The following is a 26,417-nucleotide window of genomic DNA, read 5'->3' as shown; positions in this document are numbered from 1 at the left end:
GTGTTGTTGTATTACTAATGCTGTTTTTCTTTTTTACAGGAATCGTTGTATTCATTAGCTCTAAAATGCCTGATAAGCCTTTCTACAATCATTCTTCTTGGTCTGGTTATCATATACCACGCAAGGGAGATTCAGGTAACATGGTTATTTTTCATGTCAATTGTCATTCACATCCCCAGACATTAACTATGGTTATAATAGTGCCATACGTGTTATTACACATTTGCTATTTAAGTGCACAGTGCTGTCATTGCCTGTTAGTATGGTGCGAGTTTGCAGAATAATTCTATTCAAGACGTTGATGTGCTCAACCGACTTAAGTTTCAAGTTTTATTGTCACATGCACAGGATACAGCAGGTGTAAAACAGTAAAGTAAAATGCTTAATTTGCGAGCTCTTTCCCAACAATGCACAATAAAGGTAGTGAAATAGATGGGATGAAAACATGTGAAACGTGAAAGAAACATGAGAATACAATTATATACAGGTCTTATATACAGGTCTTATATACAGGTTTAGTGCAGATCCTTCAGTGACTTCAATGAGTGCAATTACTCTGAAATCAAGTGGATTATTTCCAGATTAAGGAGGCCTACATTTCCTCTTTAACGGGTGACATAATCTAATTATGGCATGAAATCATTTTACTGACATCTTGACCCATACCTTGAAAACTTAAGCTGTAAAGCGTTAAGACTTCTGGTGATTTAAAGTACTAAAAATCTAGCTCTTGAAGTATAGGATTTATAAACACCTTCATGAGGTCAGGAAAAGTGTCTTACCTTATCATAACCAAAACACGATTGCTCCATTGTTTATATTTTTTCTTGTCATTGAAGACTTTATAAAACAAATAATACATTTTTATTTTGCTCTTATAGAATGTCATTCCTTTCCCACTCTTAGCCATATCAATATTTTACTATGATAGTGGCTGGCACTTGCATCTCATCTGTGTCCTGAATCTTCCAAACCTCCAGCGGTTAACTGGTCTGGATTGTCAGCTTCATTGAATAGTTCCAGCACTTGGACAAAACTACATTTTATGACCTTGCGTCAGAGCATTGTTGCATCACTTATGAGTTTTCTACCTGCAATTCACCACACATGTAGAACCATGTTGTAAAACATTTTTTTTAAATGGTGTGCCCTCAATGGTGTTCCTCATCAAGAGGTATAGTCTGGTCAGGAATCCATTACGTTGCTCTACATGAATGAAATTGACCAGAGAAGAAATGTATTTGCCAATGCCAGGCATTTTCTATAACCTTGCTGAGGCTGCATTGGGTGGGAGGTAGCCTAGCGGTTAAAGTGTTGGGCTAGTAACTGGTAGGTCGCGAGTTCGAATCCCACTAGGCTAATTGCCTGTATCCATTAGCCTAAATGTATATTTAAGCAATAATGCCTGAGGAGGTGTGGTATATGGACAATATACCATGGCTAAGGGCTGTTCTTACGCACCGCATATACCACAAACCCCCTAAGTGCCTTATTGCTATTATAAACTGGTTACCAACTTAATTAGAGCAGTAAAATAAATATTTTGTCATACCCGTGGTATACTGTCTGATATACCACGGCTGTCAGCCAATCAGCATTCAGGGCTTGAACCAACCAGTTTATAATTAGGATTTTAAAGCCCTCGGAGGGATATCAATCATTGAAATTGCTCAACAGTAAAACATGTCTACCTTTCAAATGGCCTACTGTAAAGCTTTCCTTTCTGCATGGGATGATAGAAACATTTATTGATCATTACCATATTTTGATTCATAACAAAACCATTTACATTTCATCAGAAATGGTTCTCTATAGTGTGAAGTGTAAACTTCCAAGATAGATGATTTCCATGGTTCTTACCTAGTTGTCAGCCCTTTGTATTTCTAGTCACCAATTTGAGATTTCATGAATCAAACCATTTTCCGGACAACATCAAAGGGAAGGCAGTATTGTGAATGACTATTGTGATTATGTAAAAAGCACAAATATGCTGAGGGTTATTTTGGCTCAGTGATTTTATTTTCAAAGTAAAATGGGTTGCAATATGTTTGTTTAAATTAGAAACATCAGATTGATACGTGTAGTTTACATTCAGTTGTTAGATTTTCATATCCTTCAGTCTTATTCAGACTGGTATATGACTCGATATCGCAATTCTAACCTTGGCTAGTGATTCTCACTTAAATTCCATATCTACTGTTTGAAGCTATATTATTACTCAACACTATCCTTCGTCACCCAGGTTGTGGCCCCACTCAATGGATCTTTTATTGCTGCTTGCAGCTGTATCAGTAGTGGTAGTATTGGTATATCGCTCTAGCGCAGAGCTTGCACCCTATCCTGCTCTTTGTATGGGCTATTTTCCATCCTCAGTGAGATAGATTATGCATGCGCATCCATCTGTACTCACAGTTGTCTGTCAAATATAGATGCATAGTTCAGACTGAAGAGAGGTGCCCACACTCTACACTAGCTTCTTGAAAGTCATCTACTTGTCCCAACTGTATAAGCTGGAAAGAGTTGACTTCCACACCTTTCTGGGCTGCTTTGACAGTACATGGACACCCCTTTTGTTTTCAGTGTCTGAAATGTCCCAAGGTCAGTCAGAGGACATCTCCTGGACACAGACTGTCACAGGCAGGCTTAGGGGACACACATTGTACATGATAGCAAGGATTGGTGACATGGTACAGTAAAAGGATTTCTCTCCGTCTTCTCAGTGTGATGTTTCAAGGTTCAGAGACCCTCCAGACCTCTCTATGCAATTAGAAGCCATCCTCTGTTTTTCTATCCACTATTCTGGATTTAAACGTCAGCAAGCATCGACAAATGTTGTAGGATATGCTATTTCAGGTAATACAATCTGTTCAAGGTATGATACAGATGTCATATGTCTTTTGGTGACAGCTAGTAATCTATAATAATTGTGTCCTTTGTTTCCTCTGGTGGCAGGCAGCCGACTAGGGTGGTGTGTGAACTTAGCTCAGCTTGGAAGCTGGATTTGTACTCTGATTTAGATTTGTCACTGTCACTATTAAGGTTTCATATTATCAAGAGAAATGCTCTAAGCATGTCGTTTGCCCTCTCTAAGATGTTTGATTACTTTAAAAAGGACTGTGAGGGACACTTTGAAATGTGACTTTGGTTTCTCCTTGAGTTAATGTTTATTTGCCAAGAGGCTTTTATGTAAAGGCCAATACAGTGGCCATGTACAGTTTTATGTAATCACAGAAATCGACCCTTCCTTCAAATGGTTGTCATAATAATAGGTTGAGTCCCAGCTGTCAATCTGTCGTGACTAAAGTCAGCCTTGCCTAGCTTAGTGTGTGTGTGTGTGTGTGTGTGTCCTGTGTGTGTATTAGAGACACCATTGTGTTACTGCAGGAGATGCTATGCGTTTCTCACAGTGAAATCTGTCCTCAACCTGAGACGTCAGACTGGAGTCAGATAGCCATTGCTGGCTGGTGACCTCAATGCTTTCACTGAACAAACAGGCTTTCAAGGACACAGATACAGTTGAAGTCGGAAGTTTACATACACCTTAGTCAAATACACTTAAACTAAGTTTTTCACCATTCCTGACATTTAATCCTAGTAAAAATTCCCTGTCTTAAGTCAGTTAGAATCACCACTTCATTTTAAGAATGTGAAATGTCAGAATAATAGTTGAGAGAATTATTTATTTCAGCTTTTATTTCTTTCATCACATTCCCAGTGGGTTAGAAGTTGACATATACTCAATTAGCATTTGGTAGCATCGCCTTTAAATTGTTTAACTTGGGTCAAACGTTTCGGGTAGCCTTCCACAAGCTTCCCACAATAAATTGGATGAATTTTGGCCCATTCCTCCTGACAGAGCTGGTGTAACTGAGTCAGGTTTGTAGGCCTCCTTGCTCGCACAAGCTTTATCAGTTCTGCCCACAATTCTATAGGTTTGAGGTCAGGGCTTTGTGATGGCCACTCCAATACCACTCCAAGGTATTGGACTTTGTTGTCCAATACCTTGACTTTGTTGTCACAACTTTGGAAGTATGCTTGGGGTCATTTTCCATTTGGAAGACCCATTTGCAACCAAGCTATAACTTCCTGACTGATGTCTTGAGATGTTGCTTCAATATTTCCTCATAATTTTCCATCCTCATGATGCCATCTATTTTGTGAAGTGCACCAGTCCCTCCTGCAGCAAAGCATCCCCACGACATGATGCTTCCACCCCCGTGCTTCACGGTTGGGATAGTGTTCTTTGGCTTGCAAACCTCCCCCTTTTTCCTCCAAACATAACAAATGGTCATTATGGCCAAACAGTTCTATTTTTGTTTCATCAGACCAGAGGACATTTCTCCAACAAGTACGATCTTTGTCCCCATGTGCAGTGGCAAACCATAGTCTGGCTTTTTTTATGGTAGTTTTGGAGCAGTGGCTTCTTCCTTGCTAAGCGGCCTTTCAGGTTATGTCGATATAGGACTCGTTTTACTGTGGATATAGATACTTTTGCACCTGTTTCCTCCAGCATCTTCACAAGGTCCTTTGTTGTTGTTCTGGGATTGATTTGCACTTTTCGCACCAAAGTACATTCATCTCTAGGAGACAGAACGTGTCTCCTTCCTGAGCGGTATGATGACTGCGTGGTCCCATGGTGTTTATACTTGCGTACTATTGTTTGTACAGATGAATGTGGTACCTTCAGGCATTTGAAAATTGCTCCCAAGGATGAACCAGATTTGTGGAGGTCAACAACAAAAAATGTCTGAGGTCTTGGCTGAACTCTTTTGATTTTCCCATGATGTCAAGCAAAGAGGCACTGAGTTTGAAGGTAGGCCTTGAAATACATCCGTAGGTACACCTCCATTTGGCTCAAATCATGTCAATTAGCCTATCAGAAGCTTCTAAAGCCATGACATCATTTTCTGGAATTTTCCAAGCTGTTCAAAAGCAAAGTCAACTTAGTGTATGTAAACTTCTGACCCACTGGAATTGTGATACAGTGAATTATAAGTGAAATAATCTGTCTGTAAACAATTGTTGGAAAAATAACAAAGTAACAAATAACAAAGTAGATGTCCTAACCGACTTGCCAAAACTAGAGTTTGTTATCAATAAATTTGTGGAGCGGTTGAAAAATGAGTTTTAATGACTCCAACCTGAGTGTATGTAAACTTCTGACTTCAACTGTACTCTCTCTGTGTCTGAAATGGTTGATCATGTTTGCTACCCCATGCACTATATATGATCAGAAACATAGATGTTATATCATTTATATGAGAAACATGTCTCCAGCTAGAGCAATCCAAACAAAGAGACATTTACTTATGATATTCTCTTTTCAGATAGTTTCAGATATTTTTGAATTTCAATTAAATGCTACACTTAGAGAAACTATGATATCAAGTAATCACTTGATTTCAGATGCAATGAAAATGTAACCTACAGCTTGAGATTTACTCAGCAAAGTGGCCTCTTAGTGCCTCACTTTGAGATCATAAATAAACCATTGCATTCATTCCTTATTGGGCTGAACCTCTCAACCTAATTCCCTAATGAGATTGAGCGATTTGTTTGTCTCAGTTACAAGATATATGTTCCTATCTCCACATTACACAGATTAAATATTGAGCTGGACTCCATTAGTTATATTGAGGATTCTGAAACCAGTAACCAACCCAGTCTGCTTGAACTCCTATATGAGTGGCTGGTAGCCGAGCAGTTAGAGTGTTGCGTCATTAAATCGAAAGGTTGCTTGTTTATTTGCCCTTGAGCAAGGCACTTAACCCTAATTGCTCCAGGGTCGTTGTTGATAATGGCTGACACTGGCCATGACCTCAATCTCTGAGGGTGTCTCAGGGGGAGTTGGGATATGCAAAAAACACATTTCCAATTCACACATGTACTAATACACAGTTGTACATGTGTGAAATTGGACAAATATAAGCACCCACCTAATTATTATTATTATATGGGTGATTCAACGTAAGTGGTGTATATTGCTGTCCCACCCCCAAAAAACAATTTAAAAAACAGTTAAGTCTCCAAACTTAGAACATTTATTTACACCATGATGTGTTCTAGCTCTATCCAAGGCAATAACAAACATTTTGTTAAATAAATATAGTTCAAAGTCAGTGTTTATACACCTATTTCTATTGAGAGGTGGCTGTCCCAATCCGTGACTCCTAAACTTCATGTTTGAAAATAAAGCAATCAGTGATTTTTTTAAACACTTATTTCAATAGAACATCTTGAGTTTATCTATGATTACACTGAAAGATACTGATCTAATTATTTTTTTTTTTTTTTTTTTTTAAATCTCTGAAAAATGCTGTCCCCACTTTTGATGTCACTACCGAAGCACACACTTTAAAAGACAGCAGAATGAATGTGCCTTAAGCCACAACACTACACATATCACCAGGAGATGGGATTGCAACCCTGAATCTTAATGTATTTTTAAGAGGGGTCACTACCAAAAATCTAATACAGTTGAAGTTGGAAGTTCACATACACCTTAGCCAAATGCATTTAAACTAAATTTTTCACAATTCCTGACATTTAATCCTACTAAAAAATCCCTCTCTTAGGTCAGTTAGGATCACCACTTTATTTTAAGAATGTGAAATGTCAGAATAATAGTACAGAAAATTATTTATTTCTGCTTTTATTTCTTTCATCACATTCCCAGTGGTCAGAAGTTTACACACTCAATTAGTATTTGGTAGCATTGCCTTTAAATGGTTTAACTTGGGTCAAACGTTTCGGGTAGCCTTCCACAAGCTTCCCACAGTAAGTTGGGTGAATTTTGGCCCATTCCTCCTGACAGAGCTGGTGTAACTGAGTCAGGTTTGTAGGCCTCCTTGCTCGCACACGCCTTTTCAGTTCTGCCCACAAATGTTCTATAGAAAAAAATTGAGGTCAGGGCTTTGTGATGGCCACTCCAATAGCTTGACTTTGTTGTCCTTAAGCCATTTTGTCACAACTTTGGAAATATGCTTGGGGTCATTTTCCATTTGGAAGACCCATTTGCGACCAAGCTTTAACTTCCCGACTGATGTCTTGAGATGTTGCTTCAATATATCCACATAATTTTTCCTCCTCATGATGCCATCTATTTTGTGAAGTGCACCAGTCCCTCCTGCAGTAAAGTACCACCACAACATGATGCTGCCACCCCCGTGCTTCACGGTTGGGATGGTGTTCTTTCGCTTGCAAGCATCCCCCTTTTTCCTCCAAACATAAGGATGGTCATTATGGCCAAACAGTTCTATTGTTGTTTCATCAGACCAGAGGACATTTCTCCAAAAAGTACGATCTTTGTCCCCATGTGCAGTAGCAAATGGTAGTCTGGCTTTTTTATGGCGGTTTTGGAGCAGTGGCTTCTTCCTTGCTGAGCGGCCTTTCAGGTTATGTCGATATAGGACTCGTTTTACTGTGGATATACATAGATACTTTTGTACCTGTTCCCTCCAGCATCTTCACTAGGTCCTTTGGTGTTGTTCTGGGATTGATTTGAGCATTTCGCATCAAAGTACGTTCATCTCTAGGAGACAGAACGCGTCTCCTTCCTGAGCGGTATGACGGCTGTCTGGTCCCATGGTGTTAATACTTGCGTACTATTGTTTGTACAGATGAATGTGGTACCTTCAGGCATTTGACAATTGCTCTTCTTGGGTATGACACTACAAGCTTGGCACACCTGTATCAAATCAAATCAAATTTATTTATATAGCCCTTCGTACATCAGCTGATATCTCAAAGTGCTGTACAGAAACCCAGCCTAAAACCCCAAACAGCAAGCAATGCAGGTGTAGAAGCACGGTGGCTAGGAATAACTCCCTAGAAAGGCCAAAACCTAGGAAGAAACCTAGAGAGGAACCAGGCTATGTGGGGTGGCCAGTCCTCTTCTGGCTGTGCCGGGTGGAGATTATAACAGAACATGGCCAAGATGTTCAAATGTTCATAAATGACCAGCATGGTCGAATAATAATAAGGCAGAACAGTTGAAACTGGAGCAGCAGCACGGTCAGGTGGACTGGGGACAGCAAGGAGTCATCATGTCAGGTAGTCCTGGGGCATGGTCCTAGGGCTCAGGTCAGTTGAACTGGAGCAGCAGCACGGCCAGGTGGACTGGGGACAGCAAGGAGTCATCATGTCAGGTAGTCCTGGGGCATGTTCCTAGGGCTCAGGTCCTCCGAGAGAGAGAAAGAAAGAGAGAAGGAGAGAATTAGAGAACGCACACTTAGATTCACACAGGACACCGAATAGGACAGGAGAAGTACTCCAGATATAACAAACTGACCCTAGCCCCCCCGACACATAAACTACTGTAGCATAAATACTGGAGGCTGAGACAGGAGAGCTGTATTTGGAGAGTTTCTCCCATTCTTCTCTGCAGATCCTCTCAAGCTCTGTCAGGTTGGATGGGGAGTGTCACTGCACAGCTATTTTCAGGTCTCTCCAGAGATGTTCGATCAGGTTGAAGTCTGGGCTCTGGCTGGGTCACTCAAGTACATTCATAAACTTGTCCCGAATCCACTCCAGCGTTGTCTTGGCTGTGTGCTTAGGGTCGTTGTCCTGTTGGAAGGTGAACCTTCGCCCCAGTCTGACGTTCTGAGTGCTCTGGAGCAGGTTTTCATCAAGGATCTCTATGGACTTTGCTCTGTTCATCTTTCCCTCAAGCCTGACAAGTCTCCCAGTCCCTACCGCTGAACGACATCCCCACAGCATGATGCTGCCACTACCATGCTTCACCGTAGGGAGGTGCCAAGAGTTCAATCTTGGTTTCATTGGACCAGAGAATCTTGTTTCTCATGGTCAGAGTCCCCATTGCCTTTTGGCAAATTCCAAGCGGGCTGTCATGTGCCTTTTACTGAGGGGGGGTTTCTGTCTGGCCACTCCATAAAGGCCTGATTGGTGGAGTGCTGCAGAGATGGCCTTTTCTTCTGGAAGATCCTCCCATCCCCACAAAGGAAGTCTGGAGCTCTGCCAGAGTGACCATTTGGTTCTTGGTCACCTCCCTGACCAAGGCCCTTCTCCCCCAATTGCTCAGTTTGGCCGGGTGGCCAGCTCTAGGAAGAGTCTTGGTGGTTCCAAACTTCTTCCATTTCGAAATGATGGAGGCCACTGTGTTCTTGGGGACTTTCAATGCTGCAGGCATTTGTTGGTACCCTTCCCCAGATCTGCGCCTCGACACAATCCTGTCTCAGAGCTCTACGACAATTATTTCGACCTCGTGGCTTGGTTTTTGCTCTGACATGCACTGTCAACTGTGGGACCTTATATAGACAGGTGTGTGCCTTTCCGAATCATGTCCAATCAATTGAATTTACCACAGGTGAACTCCAATCAAGTTGTAGAAGCATTTCAGGGATGATCAATGGAAACAAGATGCACCTCAGCTCAATTTTGATAGCAAAGGGTCTGAATATTTATGTAAGTAAGGTATTTGTTTTATATTTTATAATTGACAAAAAAAAAACGTTGTTGCTTAGTCATTATGAGGGATTGTGTGTAGATTGATGAGAAGAAAAATAATTTCATCAATTTTAGAATAAAGCTGTAACGTATCAAAATGTAGAAAAAGTCAATGGGTCTGAATACTTTCCGAATGCACTGTACATCTGTCCAAATGAAAGATAACCAGCCATATGTTAGCTATAGGGATTCTTTAAAGTCCAAAATAAGCCAAAATTGTCCAAAATGAAATGGTTACACCTGAAACAATTGACACCATAGAGATGGATTCTGTGACAGCCTCAATGAAGTGCCTGTGCTGTCTCCAATTTAAAGTTGCATGCTCTACCAACTGATCTACAGAAGACCAGCATGTGTGTAGTGGACAAGTGCACACTTCAGGAAAAGGTGTAGAGTATTGAGATGCATAGCCAGCAGCGGGGCTCCAACCATCCAACAGCTATTTGGCCAAAACATATTGACATCTATAATGTGTTATACTGTACTGTACTCTACTGTACCCTACTTTACGGTATTCTACTGCACTGTGCTTTACTATACTGTAACCTACTGTACTGTAGTGTAGTGTGCTCCACTACATTGTGCCCTAATTTATTGTACTCGTACTGTACGGTACTCTACTGTACAGTGCTCTACTTTACTCTACTTGAGTTTCTTACAATTGAAGAAAGGGCCCATGGACTCTTTATCTAGTGCTCTTGATCTTGAGACCACTCAAGACCACAAATTCAGTCTTTAACTTGTCATGGTCTCATGGGCCTGGATCTTGGGACCAATGTTCTGGTATAAAATCTTGGCTCCTGGATATGAACTTACTCCTTGGTTTACAAACCATAGCAAAGATTATCTATTATATTGACAAGATATTTGAGTGACTGCTCTAACAATGTAAATATATGTCCTTAGAGATGGAACGCAGATGGGAGGAGGCAAGATCAGGTGGGACCATTCTAGCCAATAAGAGGGCAGATACACGTGTGAACAACAGGCCACAGAGATAGATAGAGGACTCATCTTTGTATCTGTGCCGTGACAGCATGGGCAGCGCCATTGAGGCTATCTACATTTTAAAGCAGGAGTTGGAATCAAAATTATTGGTTTATATAATTCCTTTCTGTTCTGTTTTAAACCTCCAAAATATTTGTTATTAAAAACATTTAGCTCCACATTAAATTACTTCCGATAGAGCAGCTTGCTTTGGAGGGGGCAAGCTATTTACATGCAATTGGACAGACGAGAGAGCAAGAGAGAGTGGAGGAGGAGGCTTGCCTTGAAGCGCTGGGCATCTTATATGAATTAGGCACACATAACTATACCTACGGAGGACCAGTTCTGTATCTTTGGACTTCAGAGCTGGCTTAACGTTGAACCAACTAGCTAGCTATACTCAGCAAAAAAAAGAAAATGTCCTCTCACTGTCAACTGTGTTTATTTTCAGCAAACTTAACATGTGTAAATATTTGTATGAACATAACAAGACTCAACAACTGAGACATAAACTGAACAAGTTCCACAGACATGTGACTAACAGAAATGGAATAATGTGTCCCTGAACAAAGGGGGGTCAAAAGTAACAGTCAGTATCTGGTGTGGCCACCAGCTGCATTAAGAACTGCAGTGCATCTCCTCCTCATGGACTGCACCAGATTTGCCAGTTCTTGCTGTGAGATGTTACCCCACTCTTCCACCAAGGCACCTTCAAGTTCCCGGACATTTCTGAGGGGAATGGCCCTAGCCCTCACCCTCTGATCCAACAGGTCCCAGACGTGCTCAATGGGATTGAGATCCGGTCTCTTCGCTGGCTATGGCAGAACACTGACATTCATGTCTTGCAGGAAATCACGCACAGAAAGAGCAGTATGGCTGGTGGCATTGTCATGCTGGAGGGTCATCTCAGGATGAGCCTGCAGGAAGGGTACCACATGAGGGAGGAGGATGTCTTCCCTGTAACGCATAGCGTTGAGATTGCCTGCAATGACAACAAGCTCAGTCCAATGATGCTGCGAGACACACTGCCGCAGATGAATTGCGTTTTTGTCTCGGATTCACGTTTATCTTCGAAGGAATGAGCATTACACCGAGGCTTGTACCTTGGAGCGGGATCGATTTGGAGGTGGAGGGTCCGGGGGCAGTGTGTCATGGTCTGGGGCAGTGTGTCATGGTCTGGGGCAGTGTGTCACAGCATCATCGGACTGAGCTTGTTGTCATTGCAGGCAACAATCTCAACGCTACAGGGAAGACATCCACCTCCAAATCGATCCTGCTCCAAGGTACAGGCCTCAGTGTAACACTCATTCCTTCGAAGATAAACACAAACCTGACCATCACCCCTGGTGAGACAAAACCGCGACTCGTCAGTGAAGAGCCCTTTTTGGCAGTCCTGTCTGGTCAAGCGACGGTGAGTTTGTGCCCATAGGCGACGTTGTTGCCGGTGATGTCTGGTGAGGACCTGCGTTACAACAGGCCTACAAGCCCTCAGTCCAGCCTCTCTCAGCCTTTTGCGGACAGTCTGAGCACTGATGGAGGGATTGTGCGTTCCTGGTGTAACTCGGACAGTTGTTGTTGCCATCCTGTACCTGTCCCGCAGGTGTGATGTTCGGATGTACCGATCCTGTGCAGGCGGTGTTACACGTGGTCTGCCACTGTGAGCATGATCAGCTGTCCGTCCTGTCTCCCTGTAGTGCTGTCTTAGGCGTCTCACAGTATGGACATTGCAATTTATTGCCCTGGCCATATCTGCAGTCCTCATGCCTCCTTGCAGCATGCCTAAGGCACGTTCACGCAGATGAGCTGCGACCCTGGGCATATTTCTTTTGGTGTTTTTCAGAGTCAGTAGAAAGGCCTCTTTAGTGTCCTAGATTTTCATAACTGTGACTTTAATTGCCAACCGTCTGTAAGCTGTTAGTGTCTTAACGACCGTTCCACAGGTGCATATTCATTAATTGTTTATGGTTCATTGAACAAGCATGGGAAACAGTGTTTAAACACTTTACAATGAAGATCTGTAAAGTTATTTGCATTTTTACGAATTATCTTTGAAAGACAGGGTCTTGAGTTTAGCTAGCTAATAAGCTTGTGTATGCATAGCGCCACCAGAATTAAAATAAAAACACATCTCACCTTTTAGTAGCTATTAAATCGAATATGAAACGTGGTGTCTATAGTATCCTTAACTAGCATTGAAAGGATCATAGGACAGACTATTGTTGTAGCATTGAGGGTCTTTTAAACTTTGTAAGCCATAAACCCCTTCAATCTAGTTTATTCTAGCAGGATATAACCTAGACAAGTTATCAATTATGTGCATATGATATACTGTAGAAAGAGACATGACTGCTGTCCTTTATTCCACATACATAATTCCAGGTTATCAGCTGCAGATGTAAGTCATACACCTCCCTCTCATAACTAGTGCTTCTGCTACTGGCATGGAATATTTAATGCTGAGAGGTAAAGAGCTCGAGTATTGTATTTCAGGTCCTCCATTACCATAATTGCTTTTACCAACCAAGTAGGCTTTCCTTATGTAACCGAGTTTTAAATGTTTAATTACATTGTTTTAAAGCAACAAACTTTCAAAACACTTTTGTCACATGAAGTTGTTGCCATTATTATTTATTAAAATGAGAGCTTTTTGTGCTGTGTGCAGACGATATTGTGTCTGAGCCGTTTTGATGGCTTAGGTCTGGGAGTAAGAAAGACGATATTGTGTCAGCTGTTTTGATGACTTAGGTCTGGGAGTAAGAAAGACGATATTGTGTCAGCTGTTTTGATGACTTAGGTCTGGGAGTAAGAAAGACGATATTGTGTCTGAGCCGTTTTGATGGCTTAGGTCTGGGAGTAAGAAAGACGATATTGTGTCAGCTGTTTTGATGACTTAGGTCTGGGAGTAAGAAAGACGATATTGTGTCAGCTGTTTTGATGACTTAGGTCTGGGAGTAAGAAAGACGATATTGTGTCTGAGCCGTTTTGATGGCTTAGGTCTGGGAGTAAGAAAGACGATATTGTGTCAGCTGTTTTGATGACTTAGGTCTGGGAGTAAGAAAGACGATATTGTGTCTGAGCTGTTTTGATGGCTTAGGTCTGGGAGTAAGAAAGACGATATTGTGTCAGCTGTTTTGATGACTTAGGTCTGGGAGTAAGAAAGACGATATTGTGTCAGCTGTTTTGATGACTTAGGTCTGGGAGTAAGAAAGACGATATTGTGTCTGAGCCGTTTTGATGGCTTAGGTCTGGGAGTAAGAAAGACGATATTGTGTCAGCTGTTTTGATGACTTAGGTCTGGGAGTAAGAAAGACGATATTGTGTCAGCTGTTTTGATGACTTAGGTCTGGGAGTAAGAAAGACGATATTGTGTCTGAGCCGTTTTGATGGCTTAGGTCTGGGAGTAAGAAAGACGATATTGTGTCAGCTGTTTTGATGACTTAGGTCTGGGAGTAAGAAAGACGATATTGTGTCTGAGCTGTTTTGATGGCTTAGGTCTGGGAGTAAGAAAGACGATATTGTGTCAGCTGTTTTGATGACTTAGGTCTGGGAGTAAGAAAGACGATATTGTGTCTGAGCCGTTTTGATGGCTTAGGTCTGGGAGTAAGAAAGACGATATTGTGTCTGAGCCGTTTTGATGGCTTAGGTCTGGGAGTAAGAAAGACGATATTGTGTCTGAGCCGTTTTGATGACTTAGGTCTGGGAGTAAGAAAGACGATATTGTGTCTGAGCTGTTTTGATGACTTAGGTCTGAGAGTAAGAAAGCGTCTGTCACAACACAGTGGAGTAACAGCTTGCGTTTCCATGTCTAAGTTACACTCCCTTGGAACGGCTTAACAAGCAGGGCTATACCAACAGAGAGCCTGGTTAGTGTTACAGCGTCTCTCAGCCTCAGAGTCTGACAGATGTCAGTGCTCTCAAGGAGCTAGATGTTGCTACGTATGGGCAAAAGCCTCTTTAGTTGTGTGCTTTAAAATGATCTTTGTGGGGGAACCTTTTAAATGTGTTGCTTTGATGAATGAATTTGGTAGAGATGTTGCGTGGGAGTGTTTTGTACACGTAACTGCTTGGAATTTCCTGCAGCTGTCTGTGGGAAGCGTTTGGCCTGCAGGTTAGCTTTAATGAGGGTGTGAAATTTGCCCGGATGTTGAAGTGGAATGTTCTTTGTGTGGCAATGTGGTGTAGGTGGCTGTAGTGTCAGTGTGCCTGTGGGATTGGAGGGCTGTAGTATGTGCAGTGCACGTGCGTGTGTGTCTGGTGTGGGTGGCACTATAGCGCAAAAATCCTGGAGGTGTACATTTGTTATTGTCAGGGTGTCCTTGAGCTAAAGATGTGGAATAAAAGCTTTCTTTGGCAGTGGGATATATATATATATATATATATATATGTGTTGAATGATTCAAGATTCAACATTTTGTCATGTATTATTATCTCTAAATACATCTCATTGATCCCATTTACGCATCCAGGAATGGGACAGCACTTTTTTCCACCATCAAGGATCCTGGAGTTCTAAATGGGGGTTGATTGGCAGGATGTCAAGTCATCATGTGCGACTTCACCTATCTCCCAAGGTTTTGTGTTCATCAGGAAATCTGAATTATTAAACATTCTGATGTTTTTGACTGATCTGCTAACACATTTTGGCTGATATGTGATGGATTTCAGACTGCTTCGGTTTTGTGTTTGATATGAATTCATCCTGAATTTAAAATGTTCTTTAATTCTTATTTCGTGGTTCAGATCACTGTGTTGCACAGAGAGGAGCCATGGAAAAGCACATACTTTACAGGACCAATTACAGATACTCAAACAGAAGCAGGAAGAAAACGCTGTTTGAAAAGTCAGAAGAAAGATCAAAAACATATTTGCATAATCTTTTCCCCCCCACACACCGGAGGGCCAGATGTCTCTAGACGCAGCACCATTCATTTAATCACAAAGCATCATATGATGGCTTCAGTTAAAATGTGGTTTGTCATTTGTTGTATTTTCTTTGATATTGAATGGCATATAGTCACGATGGATATACCCTAGTGAAAGAAAGCTCTCTGAAATTTGCTGACGGCAACGTTTTGTGAAATATCTCCCGCCAGTTGTGACAGCCCCATACACAACCCAAAGATCGAGGTGATTTGAGTGCAGGGAGGGAGCGGCTGAGTGCGTATTTTGGACTATCGGGATAGCGCAGACTATCGGCATTGCTTGTCAGATTGCATTTATTCCATCTGCAGAGAAGTATTTAAAAGGATGAAGAAGGAAACGCCATACCTAGTTTATCTAGATCACAAACACAGTCAGAGGTCACTCTCACTGAATGACACCGAGGGGTAGGTGGATCTGTTGGTATGGGGCAATAAGGTCATTAGTTCAGGGTAGATCGAAACATTGAATCGTGAGACCATTTTTTAAAATGTATTTATTTAACTAGGCACATCAGTTAAGAACAAATTCTTATTTACAATGTCGGCCTACCAAAAGCCATGCGGGATGGGTGCTGGGATTAAAAATATAGGACAAAACACACATCACTGCAAGAGAGACAACACAACACTACATAAAGAGAGACCTAACACAACAACATAGCATGGCAGCAAAACATGACAACACAGCATGGCAGCAGCACAACATGCTACAAACATTACTGGGCACAGACAACAGCACAAAGGGCAAGAAGGCAGAGACAACAATACATCACGCAAAGCAGCCACAACTGTCAGTAAGTGTCCATGATTGAGTCTTTGAATGAAGAGATGGAGATAAAACTGTCCAGTTTAAGTGTTTTTTGCAGCTCGTTCCAGTCGCTAGCTGCAGCGAACTGAAAAGAGGAGCGACCCAGGGATGTGTGTGCTTTGGGGACCTTTAACAGAATGTGACTGGCAGAACGGGTGTTGTATGTGGGGGATGAGGGCTGCAGTAGATATCTCAGATAGGGGGAGTGAGGCCTAAGAGGGTTTTATAAATAAGCATCAACTAGTGGGTCTTGTGACAGGTACACAGAAATGACCAGTTTACAGAGGAGTATAGAGTGCAGTGATGTGTCCTATAAGGAGCATTGGTGGCAAATCGGATGACCGAATGGTAAAGAACCTCTAACCTGCGATCTATAAATTACATCTCCGTAGCATGGTGGAGAGCTTTAGATTGGAGTGAGAGAGATGAAGGGTGTGTAAGAGGAGACAAGTGGGAAAGGATGAGATGGAGAGGGGGTACAGCATGCATGAGTGAGTGTGTACGAGTTGGGATAGAGGAGAGTCATTAAAGGTGTTGAAATCCGTCCACATCGAAGCTCCCAGTAGAGTGGCCTATCTTCTGCTCTGTGGCCAGGCAATACGAGACCTATACCAATGTGGGAAGTGGCAGATGTTCTCATCAGTCTAATGCGTTGGAATCGGAAATGATAGCCACATGCAGGAGGTCCCATAAACTTCTGTGACAGATGTTGTGAAGAGTGTAGCGAACGCTGACAGTTAATAATTGGAATCACTGAATGCCAATCAGCCATGACAGAAACTGAAATTCCATTGACTGAGTGTGGTAGTAAAGTTTAAAGTTTTGATCAATTTAGTCTGATGCCACCATGATTCAAATGCAAGGCTGCATCTAACCAGAGCTTGTTCAGTAACCTCTGTCGGTTTCCCTCTCCCCCTCCATCCATGTTGTTATTCAGTTATTCATGGTGGACAATGCAGCAGATGACTGGAGGATAGCCATGACCTACGAGCGCATCTTCTTCATCTGCCTGGAGATCCTGGTGTGCGCCATCCACCCCATCCCAGGGAACTACACCTTCACCTGGACAGCGCGCCTGGCCTTCTCCTACACCCCGTCCAAGACGGACGCGGACGTGGACATCATCCTGTCCATCCCCATGTTCTTACGGCTGTATCTCATCGCCCGCGTCATGCTGCTCCACAGCAAGCTCTTCACAGACGCCTCGTCCCGCAGCATCGGGGCGCTTAACAAGATCAACTTCAACACACGCTTCGTCATGAAGACCCTGATGACCATCTGCCCTGGCACCGTGTTGCTGGTCTTTACCATCTCGTTGTGGATCATCGCTGCGTGGACCGTGAGGGCCTGTGAGAGGTCTGGACCTGCTGCCCTATCACAGTCACGCTATGCTGCACAAAACACTGCATGAACCATAAATAGGCTTCATGGTTTGCTGGGGAAACAGGCATTAACTCGTTATGCGTCATACTTTAGGCTTCCATCCAGATGTAGTGCTCCATCCACACATTCCCAGCAATACCACCATTTTGCATTTAATTCTGATTCTCTGCATGGAAATGTCAAGAGATAGACAATCATGGCCCATAGTTTACGTCTTGTTAGAAGATATGAGAATCTGTTTACACCTTATTTATATTGCACATGAATTAGGCACAGATGTTTCTATAATGTATAAGACGTTTAAGTATTTGGCAAGCTGACTCCAGTCTGACACTTATCTGGAACCTTCCATTCCAGATACCATGACAACATGGACATAACCAGCAACTTTCTAGGAGCCATGTGGTTGATATCAATCACTTTTCTAACCATTGGATATGGGGACATGGTACCCAACACTTACTGTGGAAAAGGAGTCTGTCTCCTCACTGGTATTATGGTGAGCCCTACTGCAGAAATGACATTACATTCTCATGCCACAGCTGTGCTCTCTTTTGCAGTGCTGCTTATGAGGTTATATCTTTAAATTCAGCCCTTATGTGTCTTATTACTTTTTTTAAAACCTGCCAATATTTATTTTTTAAATCTCTGGTGGGGTGGCAGTGCGGATACATTCATATTCAGAGGATATCAGAAGTCAGAATCTGTGATTTCCTTTTTGTTTATAGCATAATTCCCTATTATTCTAATAAGGTTAAAAAACAAATGCAACTGACTAAATACAGGCAACATGTAACAGTCTGTTTGTTCCTCCCAGGGAGCCGGCTGCACAGCCTTGGTAGTGGCTGTGGTTGCAAAGAAACTGGAGTTAACCAAAGCTGAAAAACATGTTCATAATTTTATGATGGACACCCAGCTGACAAAAAGAGTAAGGAAATACTTCACTTGCTTGTGGTTTTAAGTGTAAACATTGGAAAGGAATAAATCTCAGCTCCCCCGTTTCTCCATTGTGTTCTATTTCAGGAAGACCGAGCATGGTTGAAAATGAGTACAGTATGTTTTCCATTACATGAGTACTATTTTGTTTACCGTCAACAGTGTTTCTAACCGTGCTCTTTGTGTGCCAGGTGAAAAACACAGCTGCAAATGTACTGAGGGAGACCTGGCTCATCTACAAGAACACCAAACTTGTGAGGAAGATGGACCATGCCAGAGTCAGGAAGCACCAGAGGAAATTCCTCCAAGCCATTCATCAGTAGGTACCCTGTCTGAAACGCTGCTGGCAGTGTGGTAAATACTTATTACACACTGGTATCTGCAGTCCCACACTTTGTCATACAGTATCATAGATAATAATACAAACCTGAGATCTGAATTGTTTGACACCTGTAGCCCAAATCTGTATTTACAATGTTGACCTTCTTTCTTTTGTTGTTTCTCATTTCACTCCATTGTTTTGTAATATTGATAAGTTGGAATGGAGTCGGGAAGTATTTAGTCCCAAAACATGTCAGTAGTGCCCTAACAGCTTTTGAGAAGGAATGAATTATAGTAGCAGTCATGCTAGCTGTATTAGTATTTACTAGAATGTCTAGAAACCAACCCTCATAGGTCAATTATTTAACATCAAAGTTGACTTGGTAGTAAGAGAATTCTGATACTAACTGTTAAATTCTATATTATAATATAATGGTGTCATAGTGGTGTTACTAGCTAAAATGTGGTAAGAATTGCAAAGTAGTCATTCAATCTTTTTATTGAAAGCAATTGACTTATTTGATCAGAAGAATGTAAAAGGACTGGGAGCTCTTTCTCAATTGCAGATAACTTATCGGCATTTAATTATTGGTTGTGCAATCCAGTATCTTCATAACAACTCTAAACCATTTGAACCACAACCTAAACTAACCTGCCTTCTCAGTGATGACAGGAGAACTTCTCTCTGCCCACCCCCTATCTCATCCTGCATCACCATGATGTAAGGACCTGCCAGTTCTATTGCATGTCAACATGACTGTTGTGTATCTAAGATCGGAGTCAGATGTCATGCTGACCTCTGGGCCTACACATCCGTGTGGTTCCTTTAGTCCTGTATGATCAGTCAGTTACTTGTCAGGTAGTCTCTGAGACAGAGAGCAGAGACTATCTCCAAAACCCTATTGATGTTAATGTTCTCTCTTTTTTTATAAACCTAAGCCTACTTTTACCACTGCATTCCCCACCTTTTAACTAAGCGACTGACTATCATATGAAACTCAATGAGATATTTCTTCTTTTTGAGGTCAGGTTTGGTTGAAATGATTATTATGATTAGGGTCAGATTATATTCAGATGCTACAGTGAAACTGTTCTTTGTTTCGATATACTTTTCTGTGTTGTATGTTTTATCTGTGTTAACTGAACTGTGTGGTCTCCTGTGTGCAGCTTTTAATTTGCTCAAGATTATTTTTTTTATATGCATCGTATACAATGACGACATTAAAATATTTTATTCTTGAAAGGGAGTATTGGCTTCTGCAACCCCCATCCAAAATGCAGCTGTTTTATAGGCTTCTGTCATAGTTGCTCGGGCAGGGTTATTATGTCCTCGGGCTATTTGTGGTAATGACAGCATATCATGTCGACCTCCTCTTCTTTAGGACGAGCAAATAATAGGAAACCCTCAGAGTTTAGGCAGAATCTCCACAGGACCAGATTCAGCTGTAAAATGCCACTTCCACCACTTTGTTCAAGGGCATGTCCATCTCCCCTTTTGTACAGGCTCAGTAAGCCGTATGAAGAGGGAGTGGGTCTTAGCAGAGAAGTTGTGGTTCTGAGAGCACTTCCTGGTGTGTGCTAAGTCAAGTGATGCCTGTGGCCTCAGCTGCAGGGTTCAGCTCCAAGTGTGGCTTGCCTGGGTGGATGTACTCACACCGTGTGTTGGGATGAGTCAGTGGCCACATACAGGGTCTGCCTGGGAGCATGCTCATCCCTCAAGTGGAGGGCTGGAGAGGGGTCAGTGACCTGTCTTGAGGCAATTGTGGAAAAAGTATGAATAGTTCCTATGCCAGAGCTGGATCAATCACCCTGTAAGATCCTCCACCAATGTAGGGGACAGATCTGAGGGGAGGAGGAGTTAACTTTGTTCTTCTGAAGTGAGGCTTTTTCAATGGTGTGATCCTGGGGAAAACCTAGGTAAATGTTAGCTAGACAACTTAGCTAGCTAGCCTGAGGTGAGGCATAGCTATGAGGTGCTGCTGATGGTGATAGGGATGATGGTATTAAGTTGATGTTAGTGTTGTGATTTGTATGTGTTGTTGTTATTCAAAATGGCAGCAGTGGGATTGGGGTTGCAGTACCCAGGCCTGAGCAGGAGACTGATCCTGCCATCTGGACACATTTATCTGATGTTGTAATAATTATTTTGTCTATTTTATGTTTCCTTTTTTTCCTATTTGTGTCGACACAATGCAATAGAGCTCGAAAGTAAGTCTTCGCCTAACATGTAGCTACAGATATGGTGTGTGCATGCAAATGAGAGCTTGTCTTTTTGACTCAATGATGTGACTAAAAATTTCACTCCCTCATTTGATAAGTGAAATTCATACCACAGCTACACATTTTGATTTCCCATCGAGCAATGACTGATTAGATGTCACATAATGTACATTTGTCTGTGACGCTATATTTAAATTTATATAGCCAGTTACAACACCGTCAAGATTTTCATTTCTCTTTTAGATCATTAGCTGAACAGCATGATGATAAGGCCAAAATAAGTGAATATGACGCACTAGCCTACAGAAACCCAGCATGGTCTCTTTAGAGAAAGCAAAGACCTCTTGATCAATTCTGCCCTACTTTTTATCTATCAAAGCATTACACATCTGCCAATTAAGCATCAATGCCAACCCCTTCCCTGTGCACCTCATTAATGAGAAGACACATACACTGCTAATGTTCCCATGTAACTTTCCCTTGATGAATTTCAATTATTGGTGATGGAAGGTGTTTTTCTTTCCATTGTTGCATGAATGTGATGAGAATTTGATCTTTAATCAGAAATCCACTGATTAAACTCCAATAATCTGTGCTTTCATGAACCGAAGGATGACCGCTGGTGCTTGAGGAGAGGAGAGGCTTGCTGTAATAACTACAGAATAGAACACATCTGTCCAGGTTAATGCATACTCCCCCATCAATCTGCCTTAGCTACATTAACCAGGGCTAGGGGTCATCTTTCGGCTTGTGAAACCATTGTGACGCCTGTAACATTTGCATTTCCTCCATTTTTCTCTTGGATGACTGGTAGCAATAAAGACAGTGGCCATTATGACTACCAGCAGAATTCACCGATTTTAGGAAGACGCATTTGACATGCATAGCTGCACTGAGCTATCCACACTCATTAGTCTAGCGTAATGGCTCGTAACACCCTTAGTGGTGTGATGCATTTGCCTACAACTAGCATGATGCATGTACACAACCAGATGTCTTCCAATATGTTGGAGAAGATGAGAGGATTTTTTCGCAGGCACACAGAGCGTCCTCTTTATAATGACACCACCCTTGCACTTTTAGAGGCAGGGAGGAAGGTAGGGGTACAGGAGGAAGCGGGACAGGAAGCAGCATGTGTCCGTTAGCTTGGCGACTCAGTGGGGGTGTGAAACAGGGACACGACCTGAGAGGCAAAGGTCGGGGTAAGCCTCCGTGAACGCCTCCTGCTTTAGAGACGCTGTGCTGTAACTGACACAGCGTGAGACTCTCTCCTCCTCAGCACAAATCCCAGTAGTAAGACAGGCAGGGCAGAGTCAGGCAGCAGAACGGCCTGCCCATTACACTGAAGACTAATTAGCATCAGTCTTCCTACAGCGAGGTAAACAGGTCAAGACAAAGATAGCAACCGCAAAAAAATATATGGTGCAGCACAGTTGATATTGCCTTAAAGGGGCCATCTGTGATTGCTACATCCATTTTCTTTACTTTTAAATGAACTAAATATTCCCATTGATTCTTGAAGAACATCAACTAATCCCATGAGGGATTGATAAATTAACTGTTGTACCCCATTAGAACCCAAATATATAAACTTGTTTTACTACAGATTTGCGCCATGTCATTTCAGCAAGCCATGATACCCACCATCTCAGATTGTTCTTGAAATCGTTTCTGTAGTTAGAAACAGGTAAGATTAGCATTCCTGAAACACTATCTTGTTTAAATGTAATTTGATTGCAGAGCAATTAAGCAAATTGGTTGCACCCAAATTGGCCATTTAAATGTATAGGATTCAGAGTGGCGAAGCGGTCTAAGGCACTGCATCAAATCCAGGCTGTATCACATCCGGACGGGATTGGGAGTGCCATAGGGCGGCGCACAATTGGCCCAGCGTCCTCCAGGTTTGGCCGGAGTAGGCCGTCATTGTAAATAAGAATTTGTTCTTAACTGGACTTGCCTTGTTAAATAAAGGTTAAATAAAAATATATACTTTTCAATAATAATAATAGTACGCAACATCCGATTTGGACCCAACTTCTACTAATGTGTAAGGCATGAGGAATCCCCCCAAAATGCCAAAAGCCACCCATTGACCCCCCACACCCCATGCCAATCCCACTCCAATGACCAGTGTACAATATCAGTTTTCAATGATTGACAAGTAGTATCACTCTGCAGCATGGAGTATTGCTTCTCCATACTATGTAATCTATTCATTGTGAATTTGGTCATGTTTTTAAAGTCACTTGCATCATTTGACATAAAGTAGTATGAAAGTATAGGGATTTGACCACGAGATGCTGTGGTTCCTGCTATCCCGCCACACCCTTATATCCATTTTGCTGGTCTCTTGTGTTTTAATACTGTATATCACAACATTTCCTTTGCAACTTTGGGTAGAAAACCAATTGATTTGGCTTATGATGAAAATAAATTGCAGTCACAATTCAAGCCAGTCCTCCATGAAAACCATCCAGTTTATCCTTCTTTTACACTTAATCTGTGTCCAGGAAATGGCCCCTTTGTATGTGGTTTATTCACTTTGAAAGAATTCTGGCTTCGTTACTGTTAGACCATTCCTTGAGAACAAGCAAACCATTAGGCTACAGCATTTCTGATGGCTTCAATGTTATGGTCTCTACTGGTCTTCACGGGTAACAGTCCCAAACACACACTGTATAGTGTTTTGTAATGGTATTGGGTTAAATGGAAATGTCACTAATCCCAATACATATAGAGCTGTTTCCTGATAATTGTATTGATAAACATAAGACTGCCATGCAATGTATTATTTTATTAGGATTGTCACAACATTTTAGTCACTAGCCCATTTCTCCATCAAGGTTCTGGGCTTGTTGGAAAAGTCTTAATATGAGAATTGCGCCATACAGATAGTCCTCTCAGATAGATGCCACTTGTTGGACTATTCAAGGAGAGTTGGGTGGAAGCATTAGGTTGCAAAGAGAAGGACAAACTGAATTGCTTCAGAGGACTTGTGAGGTTGACCAGACAATTTATTTTCATAATGAGCCAAATACACTGCTCAAAAAAATAAAGGGAACACTAAAATAACACATCCTAGATCTGAATTAATGAAATATTCTTATTAAATACTTTTTTCTTTACATAGTTGAATGTGCTGACAACAAAATCACACAAAAATGATCAATGGAAATCAAATGTATCAACCCATGGAGGTCTGGATTTGGAGTGACACTCAAATTTAAAGTGGAAAACCACACTACAGCCTGATCCAACTTTGATGTAATGTCCTTAAAACAAGTCAAAATGAGGCTCAGTAGTGTGTGTGGCCTCCACGTGCCTGCATGACCTCCCTACAATGCCTGGGCATGCTCCTGATGAGGTGGCGGATGGTCTCCTGAGGGATCTCCTCCCAGACCTGGACTAAAGCATCCGCCAAATCCTGGACAGTCTGTGGTGCAACGAGGCGGACGTTGGTGGATGGAGCGAGACATGATGTCCCAGATGTGCTCAATTGGATTCAGGTCTGAGGAACGGGCGGGCCAGTCCATAGCATCAATGCCTTCCTCTTGCAGGAACTGCTGACACACTCCAGCCACATGAGGTATAGCATTGTCTTGCATTAGGAAGAACCCAGGGCCAACCGCACCAGCATATGATCTCACAAGGGGTCTGAGGATCTCATCTCGGTACCTAATGGCAGTCAGGCTACCTCTGGCGAGCACATGGAGGGCCGTGCGGCCCCCCAAAGAAATGCCACCCCACACCATGACTGACCCACCGCCAAACCGGTCTTGCTGGAGGATGTTGCAGGCAGCAGAACGTTCTCCACGGCGTCTCCAGACTGTCACGTCTGTCACATGTGCTCAGTGTGAACCTGCTTTCATCTGTGAAGAGCACAGGGTGCCAGTGGCGAATTTGCCAATCTTGGTGTTCTCTGGCAAATGAAAAACGTCCTGCACAGTGTTGGGCTGTAAGCACAACCCCCACCTGTGGACGTCAGACCCTCATACCACCCTCATGGAGTCTGTTTCTGACCGTTTGAGCAGAGACATGCACATTTGTGGCCTGCTGGAGGTCATTTTGCAGGGCTCTGGCAGTGCTCCTCCTGCTCCTCCTTGCACAAAGGCGGAGGTAGCGGTCCCGCTGCTGGGTTGTTGCCCTCCTACACATCTCCTGATGTACTGGCCTGTCTCCTGGTAGCGCCTCCAAGCTCTGGACACTACGCTAGCAGACACAGCAAACCTTCTTGCCACAGCTCGCATTGATGTGCCATCCTGGATGAGCTGCACTACTTGAGCCACTTCTGTGGGTTGTAGACTCCGTCTCATGCTACCACTAGAGTGAAAGCACCGCCAGCATTCAAAAGTGACGAAAACATCAGCCAGGAAGCATAGGAACTGAGAAGTGGTCTGTGGTCCCCACCTGCGGAACCACTCCTTTATTGGGGGTGTCTTGCTAATTGCCTATAATTTCCACCTGTTGTCTATTCCATTTGCACAACAGCATGTGAAATTTAATGTCAATCAGTGTTGCTTCCTAAGTGGACAGTTTGATTTCACAGAAGTGTGATTGACTTGGAGTTACATTGTGTTGTTTACGTGTTCCCTTTATTTTTTTGAGCAGTGTATATAGGTTTTCCACCCAAAGTTTCAAAGGAAATGTGATCTATTTAATAAACACAAGAGCAGCAACATTGATGTGTGGTGGTATAACAGGTACAGTGGTATCTAGTGGTCAAAGCCTAGTACTTTCCTATTACGTCATGGTAAATAATGCAAGCAACTTCAATTACTAATTTCTCTGAAAAGGGGACAAAAACATAACCAGTGAATACATTACATAGTATGGAAAAGTAATACTCCAAGCCACAGCTTCATGCTACTTGTCAAACAGAGAACTGATACTGTATACTGGTTGTTGGTGTGGGATTGGCATGATTTTTGGGGGGATTCCTTGTGTCTTACTCATTGGTAAGAAGAGGTTTGGTCCTAATTTTGGGTACTATAGTTATTGAAAGGCCAATTTGGATGCAAACAATTAGCTTTTTTTAAGAGATTAAATGATATTTCAACAAGACAGTCTTTTTCTGGAATGCTAATCGTATATGTTACTAACTGCAGAAACTATTTCACAATCTGAGTTGGTGGATGTGGAAATCCTCTTTCTTGTGCTTTGAGGTAGAACGAACCAACATTGTTTACAAACAATGTAATTGTAAGCCAACACTGTATAGCCTCAAAACTATAATTTTTATATCATGGATGGTCAGTGCTTGAATCCATAGCACTGTCTATGATTTTGAGTGGTTACATTTCTCCAACCCCATCCCTCAGCTTTTGAAACAGTGGAGGGGTCACACTATTGTTTGAACAGCAGATTCTTCCTTTAAA

General features: G+C 42.2%; 1 protein-coding gene across 2 annotated transcripts in view; it reads left to right on the top strand.

Annotated features, from left to right (window-relative positions):
* The window catches only part of LOC110509890 (small conductance calcium-activated potassium channel protein 2-like), a 35,824-nt gene that overhangs the window by 3,032 nt on the left and 6,375 nt on the right, over nucleotides 1-26,417 (top strand). Inside the window, exons 2-7 of one of the 2 annotated variants that reach the window (XM_090226800.1) lie at nucleotides 40-135; nucleotides 17,120-17,538; nucleotides 17,923-18,064; nucleotides 18,383-18,493; nucleotides 18,693-18,820; nucleotides 21,022-21,030. In XM_090226800.1, the coding sequence (XP_090082926.1) occupies nucleotides 40-135; nucleotides 17,120-17,538; nucleotides 17,923-18,064; nucleotides 18,383-18,493; nucleotides 18,693-18,820; nucleotides 21,022-21,030 (905 nt within the window). The remainder of the gene's footprint in view (nucleotides 1-39; nucleotides 136-17,119; nucleotides 17,539-17,922; nucleotides 18,065-18,382; nucleotides 18,494-18,692; nucleotides 18,821-21,021; nucleotides 21,031-26,417) is intronic. The other variant, XM_090226799.1, reaches the window with a different exon arrangement.

This window comes from Oncorhynchus mykiss, chromosome 29 (genome assembly GCF_057628025.1).
Source record: "Oncorhynchus mykiss isolate SJ-2025 chromosome 29, ASM5762802v1, whole genome shotgun sequence".
Lineage (NCBI taxonomy): Eukaryota > Metazoa > Chordata > Actinopteri > Salmoniformes > Salmonidae > Oncorhynchus > Oncorhynchus mykiss.
Note: the sequence above shows the minus strand (reverse complement) of the source record. Positions and strands in the feature narration are given on the sequence as shown.